This window comes from Salvelinus namaycush, chromosome 4, assembly GCF_016432855.1.
Source record: "Salvelinus namaycush isolate Seneca chromosome 4, SaNama_1.0, whole genome shotgun sequence".
Lineage (NCBI taxonomy): Eukaryota > Metazoa > Chordata > Actinopteri > Salmoniformes > Salmonidae > Salvelinus > Salvelinus namaycush.
Window position 1 is genome coordinate 70,664,252 of NC_052310.1, and position 23,038 is coordinate 70,687,289.

A 23,038-nucleotide genomic window follows, 5' to 3' on the forward strand; every position below is an offset into this window, starting at 1 on the left:
TGCACCAGTAAAATATATACCTATGTTTTGAATTTGAAAAAATCATATTTTATTTTTCCAATTAAGAAGGGTTCGGTGAATGCGCATATGAAACTGGTGGGGTTCAGTACCTTCAACAAGGTTAAGAACCACTGGCCTATGCAAAGACCTCACTCTGTCACTCAAACTTATTCTAGCGTCTGCCTGCCAGCTGGAAATCTTTGCCAGTGTGCGCGTGTACTACCTGCCCTCCCCCTCCGAAGCATAAGTTTCTGTAGCCAACTGAAGACATTACAAGCGTGAATGAGAAATTAGGGGTAGAGATTTTAATTAGAGAAGAATGGATTCACTTTATCAATGCTAATTAAGGATAGATACTATAGTTATCACATTTCACATTGGATTTATTAACTACAAAAAGGTAAGATGTGTTTTTAATTCTTGTGCTGCTTTGCACACACAAGCTTGTTAGCTAGCTAGCGAACGTTAGCTCTGGTCCAACGTTAAGCCAACTCTCAGATGTTCAAAGACATTCAAAGTTCCTCTATAGAAGCCGCTCCGCCGGAGGTGTAATTCTGTGGGCCTAATTCAGATAATGCATGTCATAACAATATGACCAGCGCTTCAAGCAAAGCTTCCTACCCACTTTCGCTTTCTCCCCACCCGCAAAATGTCAGTTGCATCTCGTGGCCTACACGTTTCTGTCCATAGTGACTGGCAGCACAGTGTTTGTTTGTCTTTCATCATGATTTAACCATGCTGTTATGGCAAAATACAATTAGCTCTTATCGACTTTCCTATACAGATTAAATAGCCTTCCTGCTCCATAGCAAGCTGCTCTATCTGCACTGATTGGTGAAGTAATTTTAATGTTGAGCTAAATAAAATAAATAGATTTCAGAGGATTAAAAAGGAACTATATAAACCCTTACTTTTTTTTGTTTCGAACCGGTTCAGAACATTATTTTGCTTTTCCGAACAGTGGAATTGACCCCCAAAAATAATGGTTCTGTTCAGATCAAAACAATCAGAAAATTATTTTGGTTCCAACCCCTGCTTTAAAAGGGAGATAGCCTCAATGGCGCTGCCCATGCTGTTACAGACACTATAATGTCACATATACAAATATGTCCTATATCTATCTCTATGATCTATCCACATTAAAGTGGCACTCCAGTCTCCTTTTAACCTAATTTACTTAACAAAAGGCACATCACAATAGGTGGTTCAGGTGAGTCTTGACAGTCTTACTGCTGACATCGCCGATGACATCACCACTTATCATCAAACCAACTCCTTGAAGCTTGCAATTGTGTCTAAGAAACACTATTTTGTCAGACCATTTTTTTAAATCCCTTTAGTGTGTGTACTTTACTGTATTTATACTTGGGATATCACGTCCTAAAGTGTTTCCATTCCCCTTTAAATCACATTTTGAAATGTAATGTTTCAGCAAAGTCTTACTGTATTTGTGTTGTATTGCACAAACAATTTGCACTTGCACAAGAAAAACAATCGATTGATGCACTAGCATTTCATCCCATCCTAAATTGGTTGAGACATGATTCTTCAGCTTTCTGGCTGAGTATAGAGAGAAATGTGGTGTCTCCTATTGCCCTGGAAGAGGTGGTCTTTACTGATATATATATATATACCTTAAACAATGTAAACTACGCTTTGGTCCTATTATTGCTCGCATAATTTCTATTTGGCGTACAATTGAAAAACAATGTAACTGGGAATCAAAATGGCGTGTCCATACTCCAGTATTTCACAATAATGCCTTGTGATCTGGAGGGTGGCCTTTTGCACCCGCCCCCCCCCTTGCAGATATCATGGACAATAATGGTTTAAGAACATTCCAAGATTTGAAAGACATATTCACATTACCAGTGTTAGGTTCTAAATAAATAGAGTAAAAACTCAGACGACTAGTAAAGCTCAAACCAAATTTATTCACCCACTAGGTCACAGTTGCATAAGACAAAGACATATTTACACAAGCACTGGTATTTAACCTTCGTCCTATGCTGAGTCTCCTCACACATCTGGACAGTCAATACAGCTCGGTTGCTAGGCTGGACTTTAGTGATGCATGTTCTTTCTCACTTCATCTGACCTGACCTCGGCCCAAATTCCTCACTCCTCCCCAACTCACGGCTGTCCTGTTGACTTGTAACAGACTGTGGACCTTCTCTTTTCCATAGGATACCTGATGTCTAACAATAACATGTCCCCTCAGTGACATGAATAAGGATATTTCATATTTTCAAGTTTAGAAGTCAGAACCCATCAGTCTCCCCTTTTTGAACAATAATTCCACTGTTCAACATTATATAAACTTGGAAATTACAGAAACAATTTATTTTACTCCTTCTGGTTCCTAAGAGAGTGATAGCAAAAGACTTGAAAAGCAAAAAGCAAAACAAAATATAACAGGTTCCAAGAGGTGTTCAAGCCATGTCGTTTCACTTCGCTCCCCATCTCCTTCCTCCATTGCCACCCGATATACACGTGCGGTGGTCCTAATCAACTTTACCTCATCTTGAGGTAACTCAGCACTGTACATACATTTCACATCAATGCCCTCAGAAGATGATATTCCAACAATGCCACTAAGGTAACCCCTGCTACTACTAACACTGCCCATGACGCAAACTTCAAAATCCCCTAATTTGCACGATAGTCCAGTTCCATGTTGTTACTATAGCATCCATAAGCATTGTACCTTTGACAAACCCATCATTGAATGTTGACAATGGTGTCTGAAATGATCACACTATCTCTGCTACTTCCACCATGATCTGGGTATGTGTGACTTGATCTGGGAGTGGTATACTACCTCCTTCCTTAATTTATGAGCCACACAGATCTCCTTAGTCACATTCCATTCCACTCTCCCAATTCCCTATAATGTTAATGCCTTGGTTTTTGGGACTCCACATAATACACTGATGTCGGTCTTGCAAGACTCTGCAATTAACACCCTTATGCAAACATCCTGTCTCCAATACCTTGCCTACGGCCACAAATACATTCGCACATAAATCATTCCATCTTTCCCATAACACATTAGTCACTACTGAAGTACATTTCCAACAATCCCTCCTCTGGAACAATGATCACTCGTTCCATGACACCTAGAAAACATACAGTTGAAGTCAGAAGTTTACATACACCTTAGCCAAATACATTTAAGCTAAGTTTTTCACAATTTCTGACATTTAATGAGTAAAAATTCCCTGTCTTAGGTCAGTTAGGATCACCACTTTATTTTAAGAATGTGAAATGTCAGAATAATAGACAGAATAATTTATTTCAGCTTGTATTTCTTTCATCACATTCCCAATGGGTCAGAAGTTTACATACACTCAATTAGTATTTGGTAGCATTGCCTTGACATTGTTTAATTTGGGTCAAACATTTCGGGTAGCCTTCCACAAGCTTCCCACAATAAGTTGGGTGAATTTTGGCCCATTTCTCCTGACAGAGCTGGTGTAACTGAGTCAGGTTTGTAGGCCTCCTTGCTCGCACATGCTTTTTCAGTTCTGCCAACAAATGTTCTATAGGATTGAGGTCAGGGCTTTGTGATGGCCACTCCAATACCTTGACTTTGTTGTCCTTAAGCCATTTTGCCACAATTTTGGAAGTATGCTTGGGGTCATTGTCCATTTGGAAGACCCATTTGTGACCAAGCTTTAACTTCCTGACTGATGTCTTGAGATGTTGCTTCAATATATCCACGTATTTTCCTGCCTCATGATGCCATCTATTTTGTACCTACACAACATGATGCTGCAACCCCCGTGCTTCACGGTTGGGATGCTGTTCTTCGGCTAGCAAGCCTCCCCCTTTTTCCTCCAAACATAACGATGGTCATTATTGCCAAACAGTTCTGTTTTTGTTTCATCAGACCAGAGGACATTTCTCCAAAAAGTACGATCTTTGTCCCGTGTGCAGTTCCAAACCGTAGTCTGGCTTTTTTTTATGGCGGTTTTGGAGCAGTGGCTTCTTCCTTCTTCATGTCGATATAGGACTTGTTTTACTGTGGATATAGATACTTTTGTACCTGTTTCCTCCAGCATCTTCACAAGGTCCTTTGCTGTTGTTCTGGGATTGATTTGCACCAAAGTACGTTTATCTCTAGGAGACAGAACACGTCTCCTTCCTGAGCGGTATGACGGCTGCGTGGTCATATGGTATTTATACTTGCATACTATTGTTTGTACAGATGAATGTGGTACCTTCAGGCGATTGGAAATTGCTCCCAAGGATGAACCAGACTTGTGGAAGTCTACATTTTTCTTCTGAGGTCTTGGCTGATTTCCCCATGATGTCAAGCAAAGAGGCACTGAGTTTGAAGGTAGACCTTGAAATACATCCACAGGTACACCTCCAATTGACTCAAATGATGTCAATTAGCCTATCAGAAGCATTTTCTGGAATTTTCCAAGCTGTTTAAAGACACAGTCAACTTAGTGTATGTACACTTCTAAACCACTGGAATTGTGATACAGAGAGTTATAAGTAAAATAATCTGTCTGTAAACAATTGTTGGATAAATTACTTGTGTCATGCACAAAGTAAATGTCCTAACTGACTTGACAAAACTATAGTTTGTTAACAAGACATTTGTGGAGTGGTTGAAAAACGAGTTTTAATGACACCAACCTAAGTGTATGTAAACTTCTGACTTCAACTGTATTGTCTTGAACAGGGAAGAGAGAAAATACATGTTTAATAATTTCACACCACCCTTGATGCGAATAAGACTGGGGAAAGAACCGTCCATCCGTTCTATGCCAATGGAATGCTAGTCTTCATCCTCGGGTGTCAAAGCAAGACAGACTATGAGCCTTGTACGTAATTAATTGTACTGTATCATCCAGCAAGCCATATGTATTGATACACTTTAACATTAGGAATCTGATGGCATGGTAAAATTAAACCCCTACTACCAAATACCCCCTCATAGTTAGCCCAAGCTATCATCTGTTTTAGTGGTTCTCTAATAACCTCCCTCTCAGAGGACACTAACAGATAAAGTTTCCTGGGACAAAATCCTCCCTAGACTCAATAAATCTGAGCAGTGCACACTCCCTTCACTTTGTGCTCTCTTCACAACTTAGGGGCAGCGTCTCTCTTTCTCTCCTTTCCGAATCATTATTAAACACTTGATAACTTATCCAACACAAATTTAGAATGACAGTCCTTAGTGCTTCACGTTTAGTCTATCACTAGAATTCAAGACCCTCGAATAACAGTGTTAGAATGTACATTTACAAACAGGGAAAATACATAAACAGTATGTACTACTTATATTGCAGATATGAACTTTTCTCATTACGGACCCCGTTTGTCCCTGTTTTACTGTCGCGAGTGGCATGTTAATGACAGATCGGTATCTCAATGCATTTTTAACCTAAATTACCATGATTTTCCCTGTGTGTAGACCTCCAAAATCAACCTGATACAACAAATAAACAGTTTAGGGCAACCCTAAATCAATTCACGGGCACAGTTGACCACCCCCTCCCCACCTTCTTCCCGGCACTCATCTTCTGTCGTATCTTAATTTTCTTCTTCAGATAGTGTTACAGTTCATCTTCCCAACGGCACATATGTAACTCATGCCTGTCACAGCTGATGGCCCATGATAATGTCCCGACTTCACTATCTGGGGAATAATAAGATTTTCCCAAGCACACAAATCTCTCACCTGAGCCACCACCACCATTCTGTATAATCTACTCTGTCTGGTCCATATTCCAACCAGTGCAACAGCAGCATGAGAGGAGTTTGAACGTGATCCCTTTCCCTGCTCACTCCACATGCACGGTCTCAGGACTCATGCCCCACTCCTGCCGTTCGTACACAGGTTGCTGGCTCGGACTCAGATCACAGGTAGGAGTGGTGAAAGACAAGGTCGTAGTGAATGCCTTTGTCACTATTTCTTCAGCAGGTTAGGTTCACACTATTCTTGGTCAAATTATCCCTTCCATGCATCAAGACACCATCTGTGGTCACTTCGCCATAACCCGAGAGAGGACAGAGCAAAACAACAGTTTAAGACATTTCTGATTTTGGAAATCCAGACCAACTATTCACCAAATGACAAATTATTACATTCCCAATTTTTTTAATATCAAAATCTCTAAGACAAATGTCCAAGAGCATAACACACTGTTGAAACCATTTTCCAAATTGGCTTATACTCCCTTATCATACTGACGACCTCACCGCAGAGTTACCTGGTCAGGGAGTTAGAGCGCTAACCCTTAGGGAGAAATCCCGACAACACAGCAGACCCAATCTGGTAAGATTTGTATGGAAACAAAGACAAAAAACAAGAAGCAGAACAGCAATACACATACATCACTTAAGGTGGGGAAAACCGCAATCCATTTGGAGTAACTGTCAACCATTATCAACATATCTTTTTCTTTTATATGCAGACTAAACAAAATCCATTTGCAAATTTACGACAGGGCAAGGGCCCCAGGGAACTGGTAATTTCTCCTTTGAACACGACTCACATCGTGATTCATGCAACAAAAAACACTGTCTGTTAAATCAAAAATAAACAAATTAGAATAACAAATCAAATTAGAATTACAACTCTTGATAATTCCATATGGAAATAATTGTATCCCATAAGGTAATGGTAAAATAGACTAGAGACAGGTGTCCCTCATTCATATTATACTTAAATCTCACCTAATGTCTCTATCATTTCTAGTTAGGTCAATCAGGCCTCACCAGAAAGTTAGGACAAAGGTCATTCAACACCATTAAGTATTTTCTGTCCCTTTTCTGTCCCTGTACTTCAGAAACCATTTAAAAACATCTCAAACATTTCCATCATTCTGCGTACCCAGTTCACAACCAAATTAAAAAGACCCGACACAATAAAAAAAATCAAACACGGCATTAACATCACTAACAACTTGTGTGGTAAAACGTAGGGCGAAAACACACAACTGGCCTTATCTGGGAGCTCCCTTTACGGCCATATCCGGATACCTTTATCAGGGATGAAAACTAGTCACCTTTTGGGCGAAATTCACCGTTTCCAAAATAGGTGAGCTACGTGATTCGTGTAGGTCCGGTGAGTAAAGTTTGGACGGGGGGGGGGGGGCTTAGGATTACTACTTGCTGTATGCGAACGAGTGATGCGCGTTTGGAGCAATACTGTCTGTGTCGAAGGATCAGCCAATTGTTCACATAACAGAATGCAGCATGCGACTGGAGAGAAGAGACAACCAATTTGCTAGTTACAGCATCTATGTACACTCTGGAAAGACAGCGGCGAGTGAAAAGGCAGTTTGCCAGTTACAGCAGCACATTCCCTGAACGATAACGAAGAGGTAGGTGAGAAGCCTGACCACGGAGACGGGGGTGAGAAGGTGATGAAGCGTACTTCGTGAGCTGTAACCGAAAAACAACTGGCATTTGGAAAGTTTGAGGTTAGTTAGCCAGAGAAATGTTGAGCAACATTAGCCAACTTAACTAATCAATCAAATGTATTTTTAAAACCCTTTTTACATCAGCCGATGTCACAAAGTACTCCACATACACCCAACCTAAAACCCCAAACAGCAAGCAATGCAGACGTAGAAGCATGGTGGCTAGGAAAAACTCCCTAGAAAGGCAAGAATCTAGGAAGAAACCTAGAGAGGAACAAGGCTATGAGTGGAGCCCAGTCCTCTTCTGGCTGTGCCGGGTTTACATTATAACAGTACATGGCCAAGATGTTCAAATGCTCATAGATGACCAGCAGGGTCAAATAATAATAATCACAGTGGTTGTAGAGGGTGCAACAGGTCAGCACATCAGGAGTAAACGTAAGTTGCCTTTTCATACCCGAGCATTCAGAGTTCGAGACAGCAGGTGCGGTAGAGAGAGAGAGTCGAAAACAGCAGGTCCGGGACAAGGTCAGAGTTCCATAGCCGCAGGCAGAACAGTTGAAACTGAAGCAGCAGTACGACCAGGTGGACTGGGGACAGCAAGGTCATCAGGCCAGGTAGTCCTGAGGCATGGTCCCAGGGCTCAGGTCCTCCGGGAGGGGAGGGAAAGAGAGATAATTAGAGGGAGCATACTTACATTTACACAGGACACCGGATAAGACAGGAGAAATACTCCAGATATTACAGACTGACCCTAGCCCCCCGACACAAACTATTGCAGCATAAATACTGGAGGCTGAGACAGGAGGGGTCAGGAGAGACTGTGGCCCCATCCGATGATACCCTCGGACAGGGCCAACCAGGCAGGATATAACCCACTTTGCCAAAGCACAGCCCCCGCACCAGTAGAGGGATATCTTCAACCACCAACTTACTACCCTGAGACAGTATAGCCCACAAAGATCTCCCCCACGGCACGAACCCGAGGGTGGGCGCGAACCCGGACAGGACGATTATGTCAGTGACTCAACCCACTCAAGTGACGCACCCCTCCTCGGGACGGCATGGAAGAGCACCAGTAAGCCAGTGACTCAGCCCCTGTAATAGGGTTAGAGGCAGAGAATCCCGGTGGAGAGAGGGGAACCGGCCAGGCAGAGACAGCAAGTGCAGTTCATCGCTCCAGTGCCTTTCATTTCACCTTCACACCCCTGGGCTAGACTACACTCAATCATAGGACCTATTGAAGAGATGAGTCTTCAATAAAGACTTAAAGGTTGAGACAGAGTCTGCGTCTCTTACGTGGGGAGGCAGACCGTTCCATAAAAATGGAGCTCCATAGGAGAAAGCCCTGTCTCCAGCTGTTTGCTTAGAAATTCTAGGGACAATAAGGAGGCCTGCGTCTTGTGACCGTAGCATACGAGTAGGCATGTACGGCAGGACCAAATCAGAGAGATAGGTAGGAGCAAGCCCATGTAATGCTTTGTAGGTTAGTAGTAAAACCCTAAAATCAGCCCTAGCCTTAACAGGAAGCCAGTGTAGAGAGGCTAGCACTGGCGTAATGATGAGAATTTTTTGGTTCTAGTCAAGATTCTAGCAGCCGTGTTTAGCACTAACTGAAGTGTATTTAGTGCTTTATCCGGGTAACCGGAAAGTAGAGCATTGCAGTAGTCTAATCTAGAAGTGAAGTTGTGTTGTGACAAAGAAGATAGCCCTATTTGGTAAAAGACCAAGTCCATATTATGGCAAGAACAGCTCAAATTAGCAAAGAGAAACAACAGTCCATCATTACTTTAAGACATGAAGGTCAGACAATCCGGAAAATTTCAATAACTTTTAAAGTTTCTTCAAGTGCAGTTGCAAAAACCATAAAGCGCTATGATGAAACTGGCTCTCATGAGGACCGCCATAGGAAAGGAAGACCCAGAGTTACCTCTGCTGCAGAGAATCAATTCATTAGAGTTACCAGCCCCAGAAATTGCAGCCCATATAATTGCTGCACAGAGTTCAAGTAACAGACACATCTCAACATCAACTGTTCAGAGGAGACGTGAATCAGGCCTTCATAGTCAAATTATTGCAAAGAAACCACTACCTAAAGGACACCAATATGAAGAAGAGACTTGCTTGGGCCAAGAACCACAAAGCGAAACTGGCACTGAGACCGCTCTCAAACAAACTCTATAAATGCCATAAGCAAAGAAGAAAATGCTCACACAGAAGTGGCGCCCCTAGTGGCTGAAGAAAATGCTCACCCAGAAGTGGCGCCCCTAGTGGCCAGGGACTTTAATGCAGGCAAACTTAAATCAGTTTTACCAAATTTTTACCAGCATGTCACATGTGCAACCAGGTAAACTAAAATCCTAGACCACCTTGACTCCACACAGAGAGATGCATACAAAGCTCTCCCCCGCCCTCCATTTGGCAAATCTGACCATAATTCTATCCTCCTGATTCCTGCTTACAAGCAAAAACTAAAGTATGAAGTACCAGTGACTCGTTCAATTACGGAAGTGGTCAGAAGACGCAGATACTACACTGCAGGACTGTTTTGCTAGCACAAACTGGAATATGTTCCGGGATTCATCCAATGGCATTGAGGAATACACCACCTCAGTCATCAATAAGTGCATCTATGATGTCGTCCCCACAGTGACTGTACGTACATATCTCAACCAGAAGCGATGGATTACAGGCAACATCCGCATCGAGCTAAAGGCTAGAGCTGACGCTTTCAAGGAGCGGGAGACTAATCCGGACGCTTACAAGAAATCCCGCTATGTCCTCAGACAAACCATCAAACAAGCAAAGCTTCATTACAGGATTAAGATTGAATCCTACTACACCGGCTCTTTCTGATGCTTGTCGGATGTGGCAGGGCTTGAAAACTATTACAGACTACAAAGGGAAACCCAGACACGAGCTGCCCAGTGACGCGAGCCTACCAGACAAGCTAAATGCCTTTAATGCTCACTTCGAGGCAAACACTGAAGCATGCATGAGAGCACCAGCTGTTCTGGATGACTGTGATTTTTATTTATTTAACCAGGCATGTCGGATAAGAACAAATTATTATTTACAATGACGGCCTAGGAACAGTGGGTTAGCTGCCTTATTCAAGGGCAGAACGACAGATTTTTACCTTGACAGCTCGGGGATTCAATCGAGCAACCTTTGTTACTGGCCCAACGCTCTAACCAATAGGATACCTGCCGCCCCTGATAAAGGTGATAACGCTATCGGTAGCCAATGTGAACAAAACCTTTAAACAGGTCAACATTCACAAAGCCGCTGGGCCAGACGGATTACCAGGACTGGTACTCAAAGCATGCACGGACCAACTGTCAAGTGTCTTCACTGACATTTTCAACTTCTCCTTGACCGAGTCCGTAATACCTACATATTTCAAGCAGACCACCATAGTCCCTGTGCCCAAGGAAGCGAAGGTAACCTGCCTAAATGATTACCGCGCCGTTGCACTCACGTCGGTACCATAGACCCACTCCAATTCGCATACCGCCCCAATAGATCCACAGAGGATGCAATCTCAATCGCACTCCACACTGCCCTTTCTCACCTGGACAAAAGGAACACCTATGTGAGAATGCTCTTCATTGACTACAGCTCAGCATTCAACACCATAGTGCCCACAAAGCTTATCTCTAAGCTAAGGACTCTGGGACTAAACACACCTCCCTCTGCAACTGGATCCTGGACTTCCTGACGGGCCGCCCGCAGGTGGTAAGAGTAGGCAACAACACGTCTGCCACGGTGATTCTTAACACTGGGGCCCCACAGGGGTGTGTACTTAGTCCCCTCCTGGATTCCCTGTTCACCCATGACTACGTGGCCAAACACGACTCCAACACCATTGAGTTTGCTGACGACACAACAGTGGTAGGCCTGATCACCGACAACGATGAGACGACCTATAAGGAGGAGGTCAGAGAACTGGCAGTGTGATGCCAGGACAACAACCTCTCCCTCAATGTGAGCAAGACAAAGGAGATGATCGTGGACTACAGGAAAAGAGGGGCCTGTTCCGGGCCCCTATTAACATCAACGGGTCTGTAGTGGAGCGGGTCGAGAGTTTCAAGTTCCTTGGTATTCACATCACCAACGTACTATCGCGGTCCAAACATACCAAGACAGTCGTGAAGAGGGCATAACAAAACCTTTCCCCCCTCAGGAGACTGAAAGGATTTGGCATGGGCCCCCAGATCCTCAAAAGGTTTTACAGCTGCACCATCGAGAGCTTCCTGACCGGTTGCATCACTGCCTGGTATGGCAACTGCTCGGTATCTGACCGTAAGGCGCTACAGAGGGTAGTGCGAACGGGCCAGTACATCAATGGGGCCAAGCTTCCTGCCATCTAGGACCTATATAATAGGCGGTGTCAGAGGAAAGCCCATCAAATTGTCAGAGACTCCAGTCACCCAAGTTATAGACTGTTTTCTCCACTACCGCATGGCAAGCGGTACCAGAGCGCCAAGTCTAGGACCAAGAGGCTCCTCAACAGCTTCTACCCCCAAGCCATTAGACTGCTGAACAATTCATAAAAATCACCACTGGACAATTTACATTGACCCCCCTTCTTGTACACTGCTGCATCTCAATGTTTGTTTGTTATTTATGCATAGTCACCTTGCCCCCACCTACATGTACAGATTACCTCAACTAGCCTGTACCCCTGCACACTGACTCGGTACCGGTGCCCCCTGTATATAGCCTCGTTATTGTTATTCGTATTGTGTTACTTTTTAATATAACTTTTTATTTTAGCCTACTTGGTAAATATTTTCTTCTTCTTGAACTGCACTGTTGGTTAAGGGCTTGTAAGTAAGTATTTCACGGTAAAGTCTACACTTGTATTCGGCGCATGTGGCAAATAAAGTTTGATTTGATTTGAAACACGAGCAATGGACATTAGACCGGTGGAAATCTGTTCTTTGGTCTGATGAGTCCAAATTAGCAATTTTTGGTTCCAACCACCTTGTCTTTGTAAGATGCAGAGTAGGTGAACGGATGATCTCTGCATGTGTAGTTCCCACCGTGAAGCATGGAGGAGGAGGTGTGATGGTGCGGGGGTGCTTTGCTGGTGACACTGTCTGTGATTTATTTAGAATTCAAGGAACACTTAACCAGCATGGCTACCACAGCATTCTGCAGCGATACACCATCCCATCTAGTTTGCGGTTAGTGGGACTATCATTTGTTTTTCGACAGGACAATGCCCCAACACACCTCCAGGCTGTGTAAGGGCTATTTGACCAAGAAGGAGAGTGATGGAGTGCTGCATCAGATGACCTGGCCTCCACAATCACCCGACCTCAACCCAATTGAGATGGTTTGGGATGAGTTGGACCGCAGAGTGAAGGAAAAGCAGCTAACAAGTGTATGAAGAATCTAAAACACATTTTGATTTGTTTAACACATTTTTGCTTACTACATGATTCCAAATGTGTTATTTCATAGATTTGATGTCTTCAATATTATTCTACAATGTAGAATATGGTAAAAATAAAGAAAAACCCTTGAAGAGTAGGTGTGTCCAAACTTTTGAAATGGTACTGTACAGCATATATACTGAACAAAAATGTAATCGCAACATGCAACTATTTAAAAGATTTTACTGAGTTAAAGTTCATGGAAGGAAATCAGTTAATTGAAATAAATTTCACATGACTGGGAATACAAATATGCCTCTGTTGTCACAGACACCTTAAATAATAAAGGTAGGGGCGTGACAGAAAACCAGTCAGTATCTGTTGTGACCACCATTTCCCTCATGCAGCGCGACACATCTCCTTCGCATAGCGTTGATCAGGCTGTTGATTGTAGACTGTGGAATGTTGTTCCACTCCTCTTCTATGGTTGTGCGAAGTTGCTGGATTTTGGCGAGAACTGGAACACGCTATCGAATGTGCCAATCCAGAGCCTCCCAAACATGCTCAATGGGTGCCATGTCTGGTGAGTATGCAGGCCATGGAAGAACTGGGACATTTTCAGCTTCCAGGAATTATGTACAGATCCTTGCCACATGGGGCCGTGCATTATCATGCTGAAACATGATCTGATGGTGGCGGATTAATGGCATGACAATGGGCCTCAGGATCTCGTCACGGCATCTCTGTGCATTCAAATTGCCATCGATAAAATTGTTTATTTTATGCAATTCTGTTCGTTGTCTGTAGTTTCTGCCTGCCCATACCATAATCCCACCACCACCATGGGTTCACAACGTTGACATCAGCAAACCGCTCATCCACATAACGCCATCTGCCCGGTACAGTTGAAACTGGGATTCATCCGTGAAGAGCACACTTCTCCAGCATGCCAGTGGCCATCGAAGGTGGTGCACCTGTGTAATGATCATCTTGTTTCGGATGCTACAGATTATTTAGTGTTAAGACCGATTTTCTGGATGTCTCATGGTCTGACAAACACCGCTCTAGCTTTCCCACCTTTCACCACAGATGAGGAAGTGCGACATCTGCGTATGCGGTGGATTGAGTCGCATCCAATGCAAAAAAACGTGTCTTTAGCTTAAATTTACGGATTTTGATGGGGATTAAGTCAAAACTGTAAATAGGCCACTCAGGAACATTCAATGTTCTCTTGGTAAGCAACTCCAGTATAGATTTGGCCTTGGGTTATAGGTTATTGTCCTTATGAAAGGTGAATTTGTCTCTGTGTCTATGTCACGAAAACTCCCTCTCCAGCCTCTAGGTCATTAGGCTGCTGATTATCCCGCAGCCTGATGACCTCGTCTCGCGCACCTGCGCCTCATGACGCTCACCTGGACTCCATCACCTCCTTGATTATTTTCCCTATATCTGTCACTCCCCTTGGTTCTTTCCTCATGTGTTATTGACTCTGTTTTCATGTCGGTGCATTGGTTGTGTTATGTGTTTATTGTTTCATTTATTTATTAAAACACTCACTCCCTGAACTTGTGTCCCGACTCTCAGTGCACTCGTTACAGTCTATTGGAAAGCAAACTAAACCAGGTTTTCCTCTAGGATTTTGCCTATGCTTCTAGCTGTATTCCATTTATTCTTATTGTTAAAAAACATCTCCCTAGGCCTTGCTGATGCAACCACCACCATGCTTGAAAATATGAAGAGTGGTATTCAGTAATGTGTTTTGGATTTGCCCCAAACATAACATTTTGTATTCAGGACAAAAATTTAATTGCTTTGTCACAGTTTTTGCAGTATTACTTTAGTGCCTTGTTGCAAACAGGATGTATGTTTTGGAATATTTTTATTCTGTACAGGCTTCCTTCTTTTCACTCTGTCATTTAGGTTAGTGTTGTGCAGTAACTACAATGTTGTTGAGCCATCCTCAGTTTTCTTATATCGCAACTATTAAACTGTAACTCTTTTAGAATCCCCATTGGCCTCACGGTGAAATCCCGGAGTGGTTTCCTTCCTTTCTGGCAACTGAATTAGGAAGGACGCCTGTATCTTTGTAATGACTGCGTGTATTGATACACCATCCAAAGTGTAATTAATAACATCACCATAGTGCTTTATAATGTTACGTTTACAAACATTGGTTGGTGGTAAGAATAATTGAAACTAGGGGATCATTATGGTAAGTGGGGAAATAAGTATAGCCAGTTACAATTTTAATGGCTTAGCAGATCATAATTTTTTTTAATTTTTACCTGGCTAAAAGAGAGAATATATTATCTATTGTTTACAGGAAACTCACTCTACAAATATAGATGAGGTTGGGTGGAAAAGGGATTGGGAGGGAGAAATATATTTTTGTCATGGGCAAAGAAACTCAAAAGGGGTGATTATACTAATTAATTTTTAAATAATTGATTCAAATTGTGCAAACTGTGAAAACTGATCCTCAAGGAAGATGGATTATTTTAAATATGCTATTGGACCAAAAACAGATCTGGCTAATGAATCTATATGGGCCAAATAATGATGATCCACACTAATTTGAAAATAAATATAATAATCTATTGAGCTCACAAGCAAAGAATGAATCTATTATTATGGTGGGGTTTATAATACGCTGTTAAGTACCTCAATGGATCGTAAAGGAAATCACAATTTGTGGGGCGGCAGGTAGCCTAGTGGTTAGAGCGTTGGACTAGTAACTGAAAGGTTGCAAGATTGAATCCCTAAGCTGACAAGGTAAAAATCTGTCATTCTGTCCCTGAACAAGGCAGTTAACCCACTGTTCCTAGGCTGTCATTGAAAATAAGAATTTGTTCTTAACTGACTTGCCTAGTTAAATAAAAAAAAATAAAAAAAGGATATCACACTGCAAACTATAGCACTTAAGGAGATCACGAAGATCATGGATACATTAGAACTAGTGGATATATGGATGCTGAAAAACCTTGACCTAGTGAGATATACATGGAGGGGGCTTAATCAAGCTAGCCGTCTTGATTACTGGTCTCGTTCTTGCTGGCATCAAAAGTAAAAAAAAGTATTAATAGGAGACCGAATGCGATCGGACCACCATCTAATTGGCCTCCATATAACTCTTACAGAATTTCCACGTGGACGGGGATATTGGACATTTTATCAAAGCCTATTGGATGACAATTTGTTCTTAACTAAGACAAAATAATTCATAATTTACTTTTTTCTGCACAACATAGGTACAGCAGATCCCCTTATTGTGTGAGACACTTTTAAATGTACTTTTAAAGAACATCCAATACAATACTCATTAAAATCATTAAAACAAAAGCAGTTTAGGTCAAAATAGATTAGACTAATATAGGAAATAACAGCGCAGGTAGATGGTAATGGAAACTGTACTATTGAGGCACAAAATAGGTTAGAGGAAAAACAAAAAGAAATGGAGGTACTTATTCAAGAACAATCACGTGTAATGTATTACAAAAATAAGTCATCCCTGATTCACCAAATTATATTTTAAGCAGATGTTTTCTTTTCAATCTCCTCCATTTCCACTGAATGATGTTAACTGTAAGGATTTTTTTCCTGAAATTAATAATAAGAATGTAAAATGTAACAAATTTACAGAAAGGCCTGTATGAAGGCCAACTTACAGAAGTGGTACTTTTTGAGGCAATTAAATATTTTCACCAGGGCTTGATGGTATACCAGTAGAAGTATATCAGACCTTTTTTGATGTACTCAAAGATCCATTCTTAGCATGTTTTAATTACTCCTATAAAAATGTTAGACTTTCAGTTACTCAACAAGAAGATCTGATTTCATTACTATTAAAACAAGACCGAGGTGGTAAGTATAAAGATCCAGTCCATTTAAAAAACTGGAGGCCTCTTACACTTCAATGTTGTGATGTGAAAATCCTGGCGAAATGCATAGCACATAGAATAAAAAAGGTTTTACCAGATAGTTCATTCTGATCAGACAGGTTTTTTACATGGACGATTTATTGGAGATAAGACAATTAAGACAATTACTTGAAACAATTGAACATTATGAAACATCAAAGATACCAGGCCTGGTATTCACAGCAGATTTTGAAAAGGCGTTTGATAAAGTACTACTAGAGTTTATATATATATATATATATGCCTGGATTAGTTTAATTTCGGTGAATGTCTTATACAATTGGTTAAAGTTATGTACAGCAACCCCAGATGTAAAATAGTAAATAATGGTTACTTCTCAGAAAGTTTTGCGCTTTTAGGAGGATTAAAACAAGGCTGTCCGTTGTCTCCATATCTATTTATTATGGCCATTGAAATGCTAGCTATTAAAATTAGATCCAACAAGAACATCAAGGGGTTAGAAATCCAGGGGATAAAAACAAAAGTGTCAATGTATGCCGGTGACTCAAGTTTTTCTAAAGTCTGCAATCTGGATCCCTGCACAGTCTCATTGAAGATCTTGATCACTTTTCTAGCCTTTCTGGACTAAAACCTAATTATGACAAGTGTACCATATTACATATTGGATCGTTAAAAGACAGTGTTTACACTACTTTGTAGTTTACCAATAAAATGGGCGGATGGTGAAGTAGACATACTTGGTATTCACATCTCAAAAAACATGAATTAACTTACCACAATCAAAATAGATAACATTCTGCAACCATGGAGAAGTAAATACTTGTCTTTTTATGGTAAAATCACATTGATTAACTATTTGGTCCTATTACAGTTTACTTACTTACTAATGGCGCTGTCTACACTAGTCGACTCGTTTTTTAAATCCTATGAGAAAAATTTCTCTACAGCCAATATGTATTCCATATACAGTGAATTGCATTGGGGGCTATGGAGGGGGCTGAGGAAAAGCCAGCAACAGTCTGTATGACACAGTCCCCCTCCAAAACGAATTATGTTTGGTTAGTAGAAACCCCACTGAGTATTTTCCACCCCAGTTTATTTGAGACAGGTAGTAAAGTTGTTTTTTCTCTACAGTCCAATATCTATTCCATATACAATGAATTGCATTGGAGGCTATAGAGGGCCAGCAACACTTAAAATGACCTAGCTTTTGTTCAAACTCATCTGTTTTGTATTGTAGGGACTATAGTGAGTAGACTGGACCCTGGTTTTATGGAGACACAATCAATAGTTTTTCCTGTACAGTGCAATATTTGTATGTGCGGTATACAGAAATGTTATTCTTAGTTTATTTGACTTTGAAACATGTTTGTTTTGAAACCCACATTTAATGCAAATTTCACTTTAATACTTATTCATATTTGTTCATATTTATGTTTATACAATTATGTTTACTATATTATGAATAAATACAAGTTATTGACACTTTTCTACTATTATGTGGGGGACTTTTATTTCGAAAATGTCAGATATTCCGTGGCTCGGAAATGCTTTTTTTTAGTGTTGCCAAAGATTTGTATAACTTAACCAAGATAGACCACAGCCTGTCGTTTCAAATGGGAACAGATGAGTCATAGGAGGTGGGCAGAGCCAAGCACAAGCTAGCGAGATCCTATTGCCCGATCCAGCATACATATGTATATTTCCGTTAGGGAACGCCTACTATGTGAAATGCGCGTGTGCCATAACTCAATTCGACTTTGCAATCCTAAACAACGTGCTTTTTAAAAACTTTGGCGAAGGCTAAATTCTACAAAACTTAGTCCACTCTGTTCATAACATATTCTAGTTTTGGGAACAGAAACGTGTATTGAGATCAAATGTTTAATCGATGAGAACATTTGCAGAATGTAGGCCAAAATCCATCTCTTTCCATCTTCTCCCACTGCTCGCTAATGAGCTTCCTCTCACTACCATATTTGATAGTGAGTGGAATCGCCAAGCGGATTCTTCATATTTATACATCCAGTGAAATATCTGTCTCAAGTTAGTCATAGCTTGCTACACGTCCTACCTAACTCCGGTAGCTTATGTATAATTAAGCAATAAGGCACGACGGGGTGTGGTATATGGCCAATATACCACGGCTAAGGGCTGTTCTTACGTACGACACATCGCAGAGTGCCTGGACACAGCCCTTTTTAGCCGTGGTATATTGGCCATATACCACAAACCCCAGAGGTGCCTTATTGCTATTATCAACTGGTTACCAACGTAATTAGCGCAGTAAAAAAAAATGTTTTTTCTCCTACCAGTGGTATATGTCAGCCAATCAGCATTCAGGGCTGGAACCACACAGTTAATAACTACAAATATGCTACCTCCCCAGAAATGTCTCTGTGCGTCTTGTCTCTCCACTTAACGTTAAGTCACACCAGACAACTGAAACTGTGTTGAGGTGATTGAAAATGCCATCCATCTCTGCCGATGTGTGGTTTGGGGTGTGCATTGTTAAATAAAGGTTAAAGAAAAAAAGAAAACAATTAATTGTTGGACAAGACTGTGTGGGAACTATTTAGATGTAACACAGGAAGCAAACGTGTATTTCCAGATTTTTGCCCCCTATCCTTTTATGTAGGTTTATGGTGCTTTCAAGACAACTTGGGAACTCGGATAAAAACGAGGTCGAATCATGACGTCAGCGAACTTCATGTCGGAGCTCTCGGGTTCCCGAATTGGAATTCCGGGTGGATGACTGTTGAAAACTAATTTTACCAGTCGGGGGTCGTTATTTTTCCTAGTTCCTAGTTGTTTTGAGTGCACAGAACTCGGAAATCTGGTATTTCCCAGTTGTTTTGAACGCAGCATTGCTAGGCTGGCAGTCTTCAGATGTGACCGTCACAAGACAATTCGAATTGAGCTGAAAGTATTTGCACAACGGATTAAGATGTCGAATAAATAACATGTGGACTCCAAAAGGTCACCACGCCTTCAGGTTTGTGTGTTTGTTATGTTTGGACCTGAAGGTATGCACTGCGTGTGCTATCACAATTGGATAATCTCTGGCTAGCTTATCTAATATTACATCTGTCTAACAACTTGAAAATCTAGTGACCAGTTAGTGAACAACCAGGCTGCCGCAGTCACTTTTCCCATAGCTGCCAAATCTGTTGCGTTATTGTCAGTATGTGTCATCTACAGCTGAGGACATTGCTTTTTGTAGCGTGGGTGTTGGGCTACATCGCCTTTCTGCTCGCTACTAGAAAGATGTGGACAGGGAAATACGTGCGCAGTCCACTCGCTCGTTCACTTTTCATGAACATGATAAGCGAAAGCGAAGAAGCCGGACAAGAAACCCAGGAGGTAAGTGTCTAACTACAGAGTTACCTTTAAACAAAGAAACAACTATTTACTGGCAGAATATCACACTTCTCCCTGACATAATTTTGCCGAAGTGAGCATTTTAAAGGAAAAATTGTGCATTCAGCAAGAACCAGCGACTGTATTTCCTTGGTTGCCAGGTGGAATAGAAGTCATATTTCCTAATCAAATATTCAAGAGGTTTTATTTTATGTCTTTGTTTAGGAAGAGATTGACACAAATAACCGGATAAACCAGTGTTGTGGCAATGAGTAGTTTTCACTGTCTCTTGCACACTCCCATTTCTCCTCCTTTCCCCTCCCTGCTCCTCAGTGGTACAAGTGCTCTCCAGACTTGTTGGGGGAGGTGGTTAGACCTCTGTTTGTGCAGAGCCATCTGGACCAGGACACCCAGGCTTTTCTGAGACGCAGCATAGAAAAGTCTGGCTGGATGTTCACCCAGTTCTACCACTCCTTCATCTCCACTGTCCTCAGCCCCATGGTGTCACGCACATCCATCAATGGGTAGGTAAACACAGCGTTTTAATGCTGTCATTCTGTCTTTCTCACGCCCTCCTGTTTTGGGTCTCTGCTTGCTCTTTTCTCGCCTCTTTCAATATTTTTTGTCCAGGTGCCGTACCCCTCACTCATTATTCTCCTTTCTCTACTTCTCTCCCAGGTTCCTAGGTCGTGGCTCTATGTTTGTGTTCTCTGCGGATCAGCTCCAGCAGCTGCTTCGCGTCGATCCCGAGTGGCGAGGGGAGAGACTGCTGGATCTAGGGGCCGGGGATGGGGGCGTCACTGAGGTGATGGGAGCCCACTTCAGAGAGGTCTACGCCACTGAGGTTTCTCCTCCCATGAAGTGGCACCTCCAGAGGAAGAAGTACAGGTAAGTGATACACACACATTACACACCACACACAGTCTCTGATGTCCTCTTCTTTCTCTTAGGCTTTTAGGCATTGATGAATGGCAGCATACTGGGTTCCAGTATGACCTGATCAGCTGTCTGAACCTGCTGGACCGCTGTGACGACCCCCTGGATCTCCTCAGGGGCATCCACCGCTCGCTGGTGCCCAGCACGGGAAGACTCATCCTGGCCGCTGTCCTGCCCTTCCAGCCCTGGGTGGAGATAGGTGAGATGGAGCACAGATCAGTGATAGAGGTTGAAGACTTAGGGCCATGTCCTTACTTGAGACTTCCAGCTAAATCATATGTTGATGTCAATGAGATATTTGTGTGGATTTGTATGGAACTGCTTTCATCCTTTCGGGCTGGATAGTAACAGTATTTAAAATAAAATATACGGGGACAGGTAGAATACTTTTATTGTTTTGGCTGCCACAAGGCCTTTTCTAGATTGGTCTCCTGAATCTGTTTTTTTTTCTGTCTCTAGGTGGGAAGTGGCAGCGCCCTAGAGAGCACATCAAAGTGAAGGGGAAGAAATGGGAGGAGCAAGTCACCAACCTGTCCAATGAGGTGTTCCGGGAAGTGGGGTTTGAGGTGGAGGCAGTGACTCGGCTGCCGTACCTGTGTGAGGGAGACATGTACAAAGATTACTATGTACTGGATGATGCTGTCTTCGTCCTGAAACCTGTGGAGGAGTGAAGTCAGTTACTGTATCTTGGGGTGCATCTCAATTATCCAAATTTGCATCCTTGTCTCCTTCCTTCATCTGCATTATCTTAAAACAACCAACCGTCCTTCCAACGGGACTGAACCATAGATAATGGCTGGTTCCACAGTGTAGGCTGACTGACTGATCTACAAATGATTTAGCACCATAAATAACAACTCGTTTATTATTTTTTAGATTGTTCGGTCAGTCACCATTTACCCATAATGCATCATGGATTTGATGCTCTCAAACAGGGCCAAAGTCCTCTAGAGGCCTAAAGGCTGTATTAGCATGGGCAGCGCCATTTAGTGCTTCCACCATTTTAATGTAGTCAACTGGGTGGGACTTCCAACTTATTTGGCTGATTTCTATTGGTGACCCTGTTGGAGTCATGCCCAACCGGGTCGTCAGTAGGGATCAGCCAATCGTGAAGAAAATTGACATTGCCTCAATGCTGCAGTCACAGCTGCTATAATAGCACAGATACCCATCTTTTGTTTTCAGATGAGTGCAGACCGAGGAGAGGAAGCAACTTTAGACTATTGAGATGCATCAGCTGACCTTTCCTAGAGCATCTGTGTACAGTAGATACAATAGAAAGCTATCTGACTGGCTGCTGGATTTGTATTGAATTAGTGGAGGTTAAGTAAGATTTTCTTAATTACATTGAGAGTATTTCTCATTTACATTACCACTTTATCTCTTTAAAGTCAGCTGGGGAATCCTGGTTTGAAACTCGGGTAGCTTCACTGTTTACCAACTGTCGTGTCATACCGTGTCATACCTCTACATCCTAAGCAACAAAAAAACCACAAAATGGATATTTGCCATTTGAATATAATAACCTGATTGGACTATAAAACACAACTCTGTAAATGATAGGGAGGGAGGATCTCATCTTCTGTGCCAACATATCACTGTGGAAATTGTCTGTTCTTGGTTGAAGTATAGTGATGTAAACGTATTGTCTTATTCTGGGTTAGTTGGTCATTTCTCCAACAATAACATTGTGATACTGTACATATGAACCGGTTGATCTAATTGATTTAGTCAAGCACAGATGGAGGGAATTCCTTCCCACCAGTCTATTTGTCTTCAGGTTTAATTATAAGCACACTGTTTCTAACTGTTGTATCATCAACTGGGCAGTAACATTCTGTTACAATGATATCTGAATTGATTATTTATAGCAATGTGAGGCCTTGTCAGTGAATATCTCCCATCTACAGTTTTATAGGCAGCAGAACAAGTTTACTTTAATGTTCCAGTCAGTGTATTTTACATAAAGTAATATCACCTCAACAATAAAAATATTTTTTCTGTGACTTATGTCATTCTTGACCTTCATATTCAATAGTAGCTAACTTTTTATATTTAAAGTGCAGTGGACGTTTGAGATGACGTATGTGGTCCC

General features: G+C 41.8%; 1 protein-coding gene across 3 annotated transcripts; it reads left to right on the plus strand.

Moving 5' to 3' along the window:
* The first annotated feature begins 266 nt into the window (after positions 1-266).
* Positions 267-22,949, plus strand: LOC120046791 (methyltransferase-like protein 9). Of its 3 annotated transcripts, none has more exons than XM_038992301.1 (6): positions 267-400; positions 19,849-20,010; positions 20,341-20,531; positions 20,686-20,895; positions 20,958-21,142; positions 21,403-22,949. In XM_038992301.1, the coding sequence occupies exons 2-6, from the start codon at positions 19,915-19,917 to the stop codon at positions 21,612-21,614; spliced, it is 894 nt and encodes a 297-aa protein (XP_038848229.1). In that variant the 5' UTR covers positions 267-400; positions 19,849-19,914; the 3' UTR covers positions 21,615-22,949. The 3 variants fall into 3 exon arrangements, with proteins under 3 accessions (XP_038848229.1, XP_038848227.1, XP_038848228.1); XM_038992300.1 differs by lacking the exon at positions 267-400 and adding an exon at positions 19,123-19,642; XM_038992299.1 differs by lacking the exon at positions 267-400 and having other exon boundaries at positions 19,109-20,010.
* Positions 22,950-23,038: the final 89 nt, after the last annotated feature.

Bases quoted from the DNA above. Each gene is read 5' to 3' on its own strand.
- LOC120046791 (XM_038992299.1), top strand. From the start codon at position 19,834: ATGTGTCATCTACAGCTGAGGACATTGCTTTTTGTAGCGTGGGTGTTG. The intron at 20,896-20,957 runs GTAAGTGATACA...TCTTTCTCTTAG, and splicing joins CTCCAGAGGAAGAAGTACAG to GCTTTTAGGCATTGATGAAT. The intron at 21,143-21,402 runs GTGAGATGGAGC...TTCTGTCTCTAG, and splicing joins CCAGCCCTGGGTGGAGATAG to GTGGGAAGTGGCAGCGCCCT.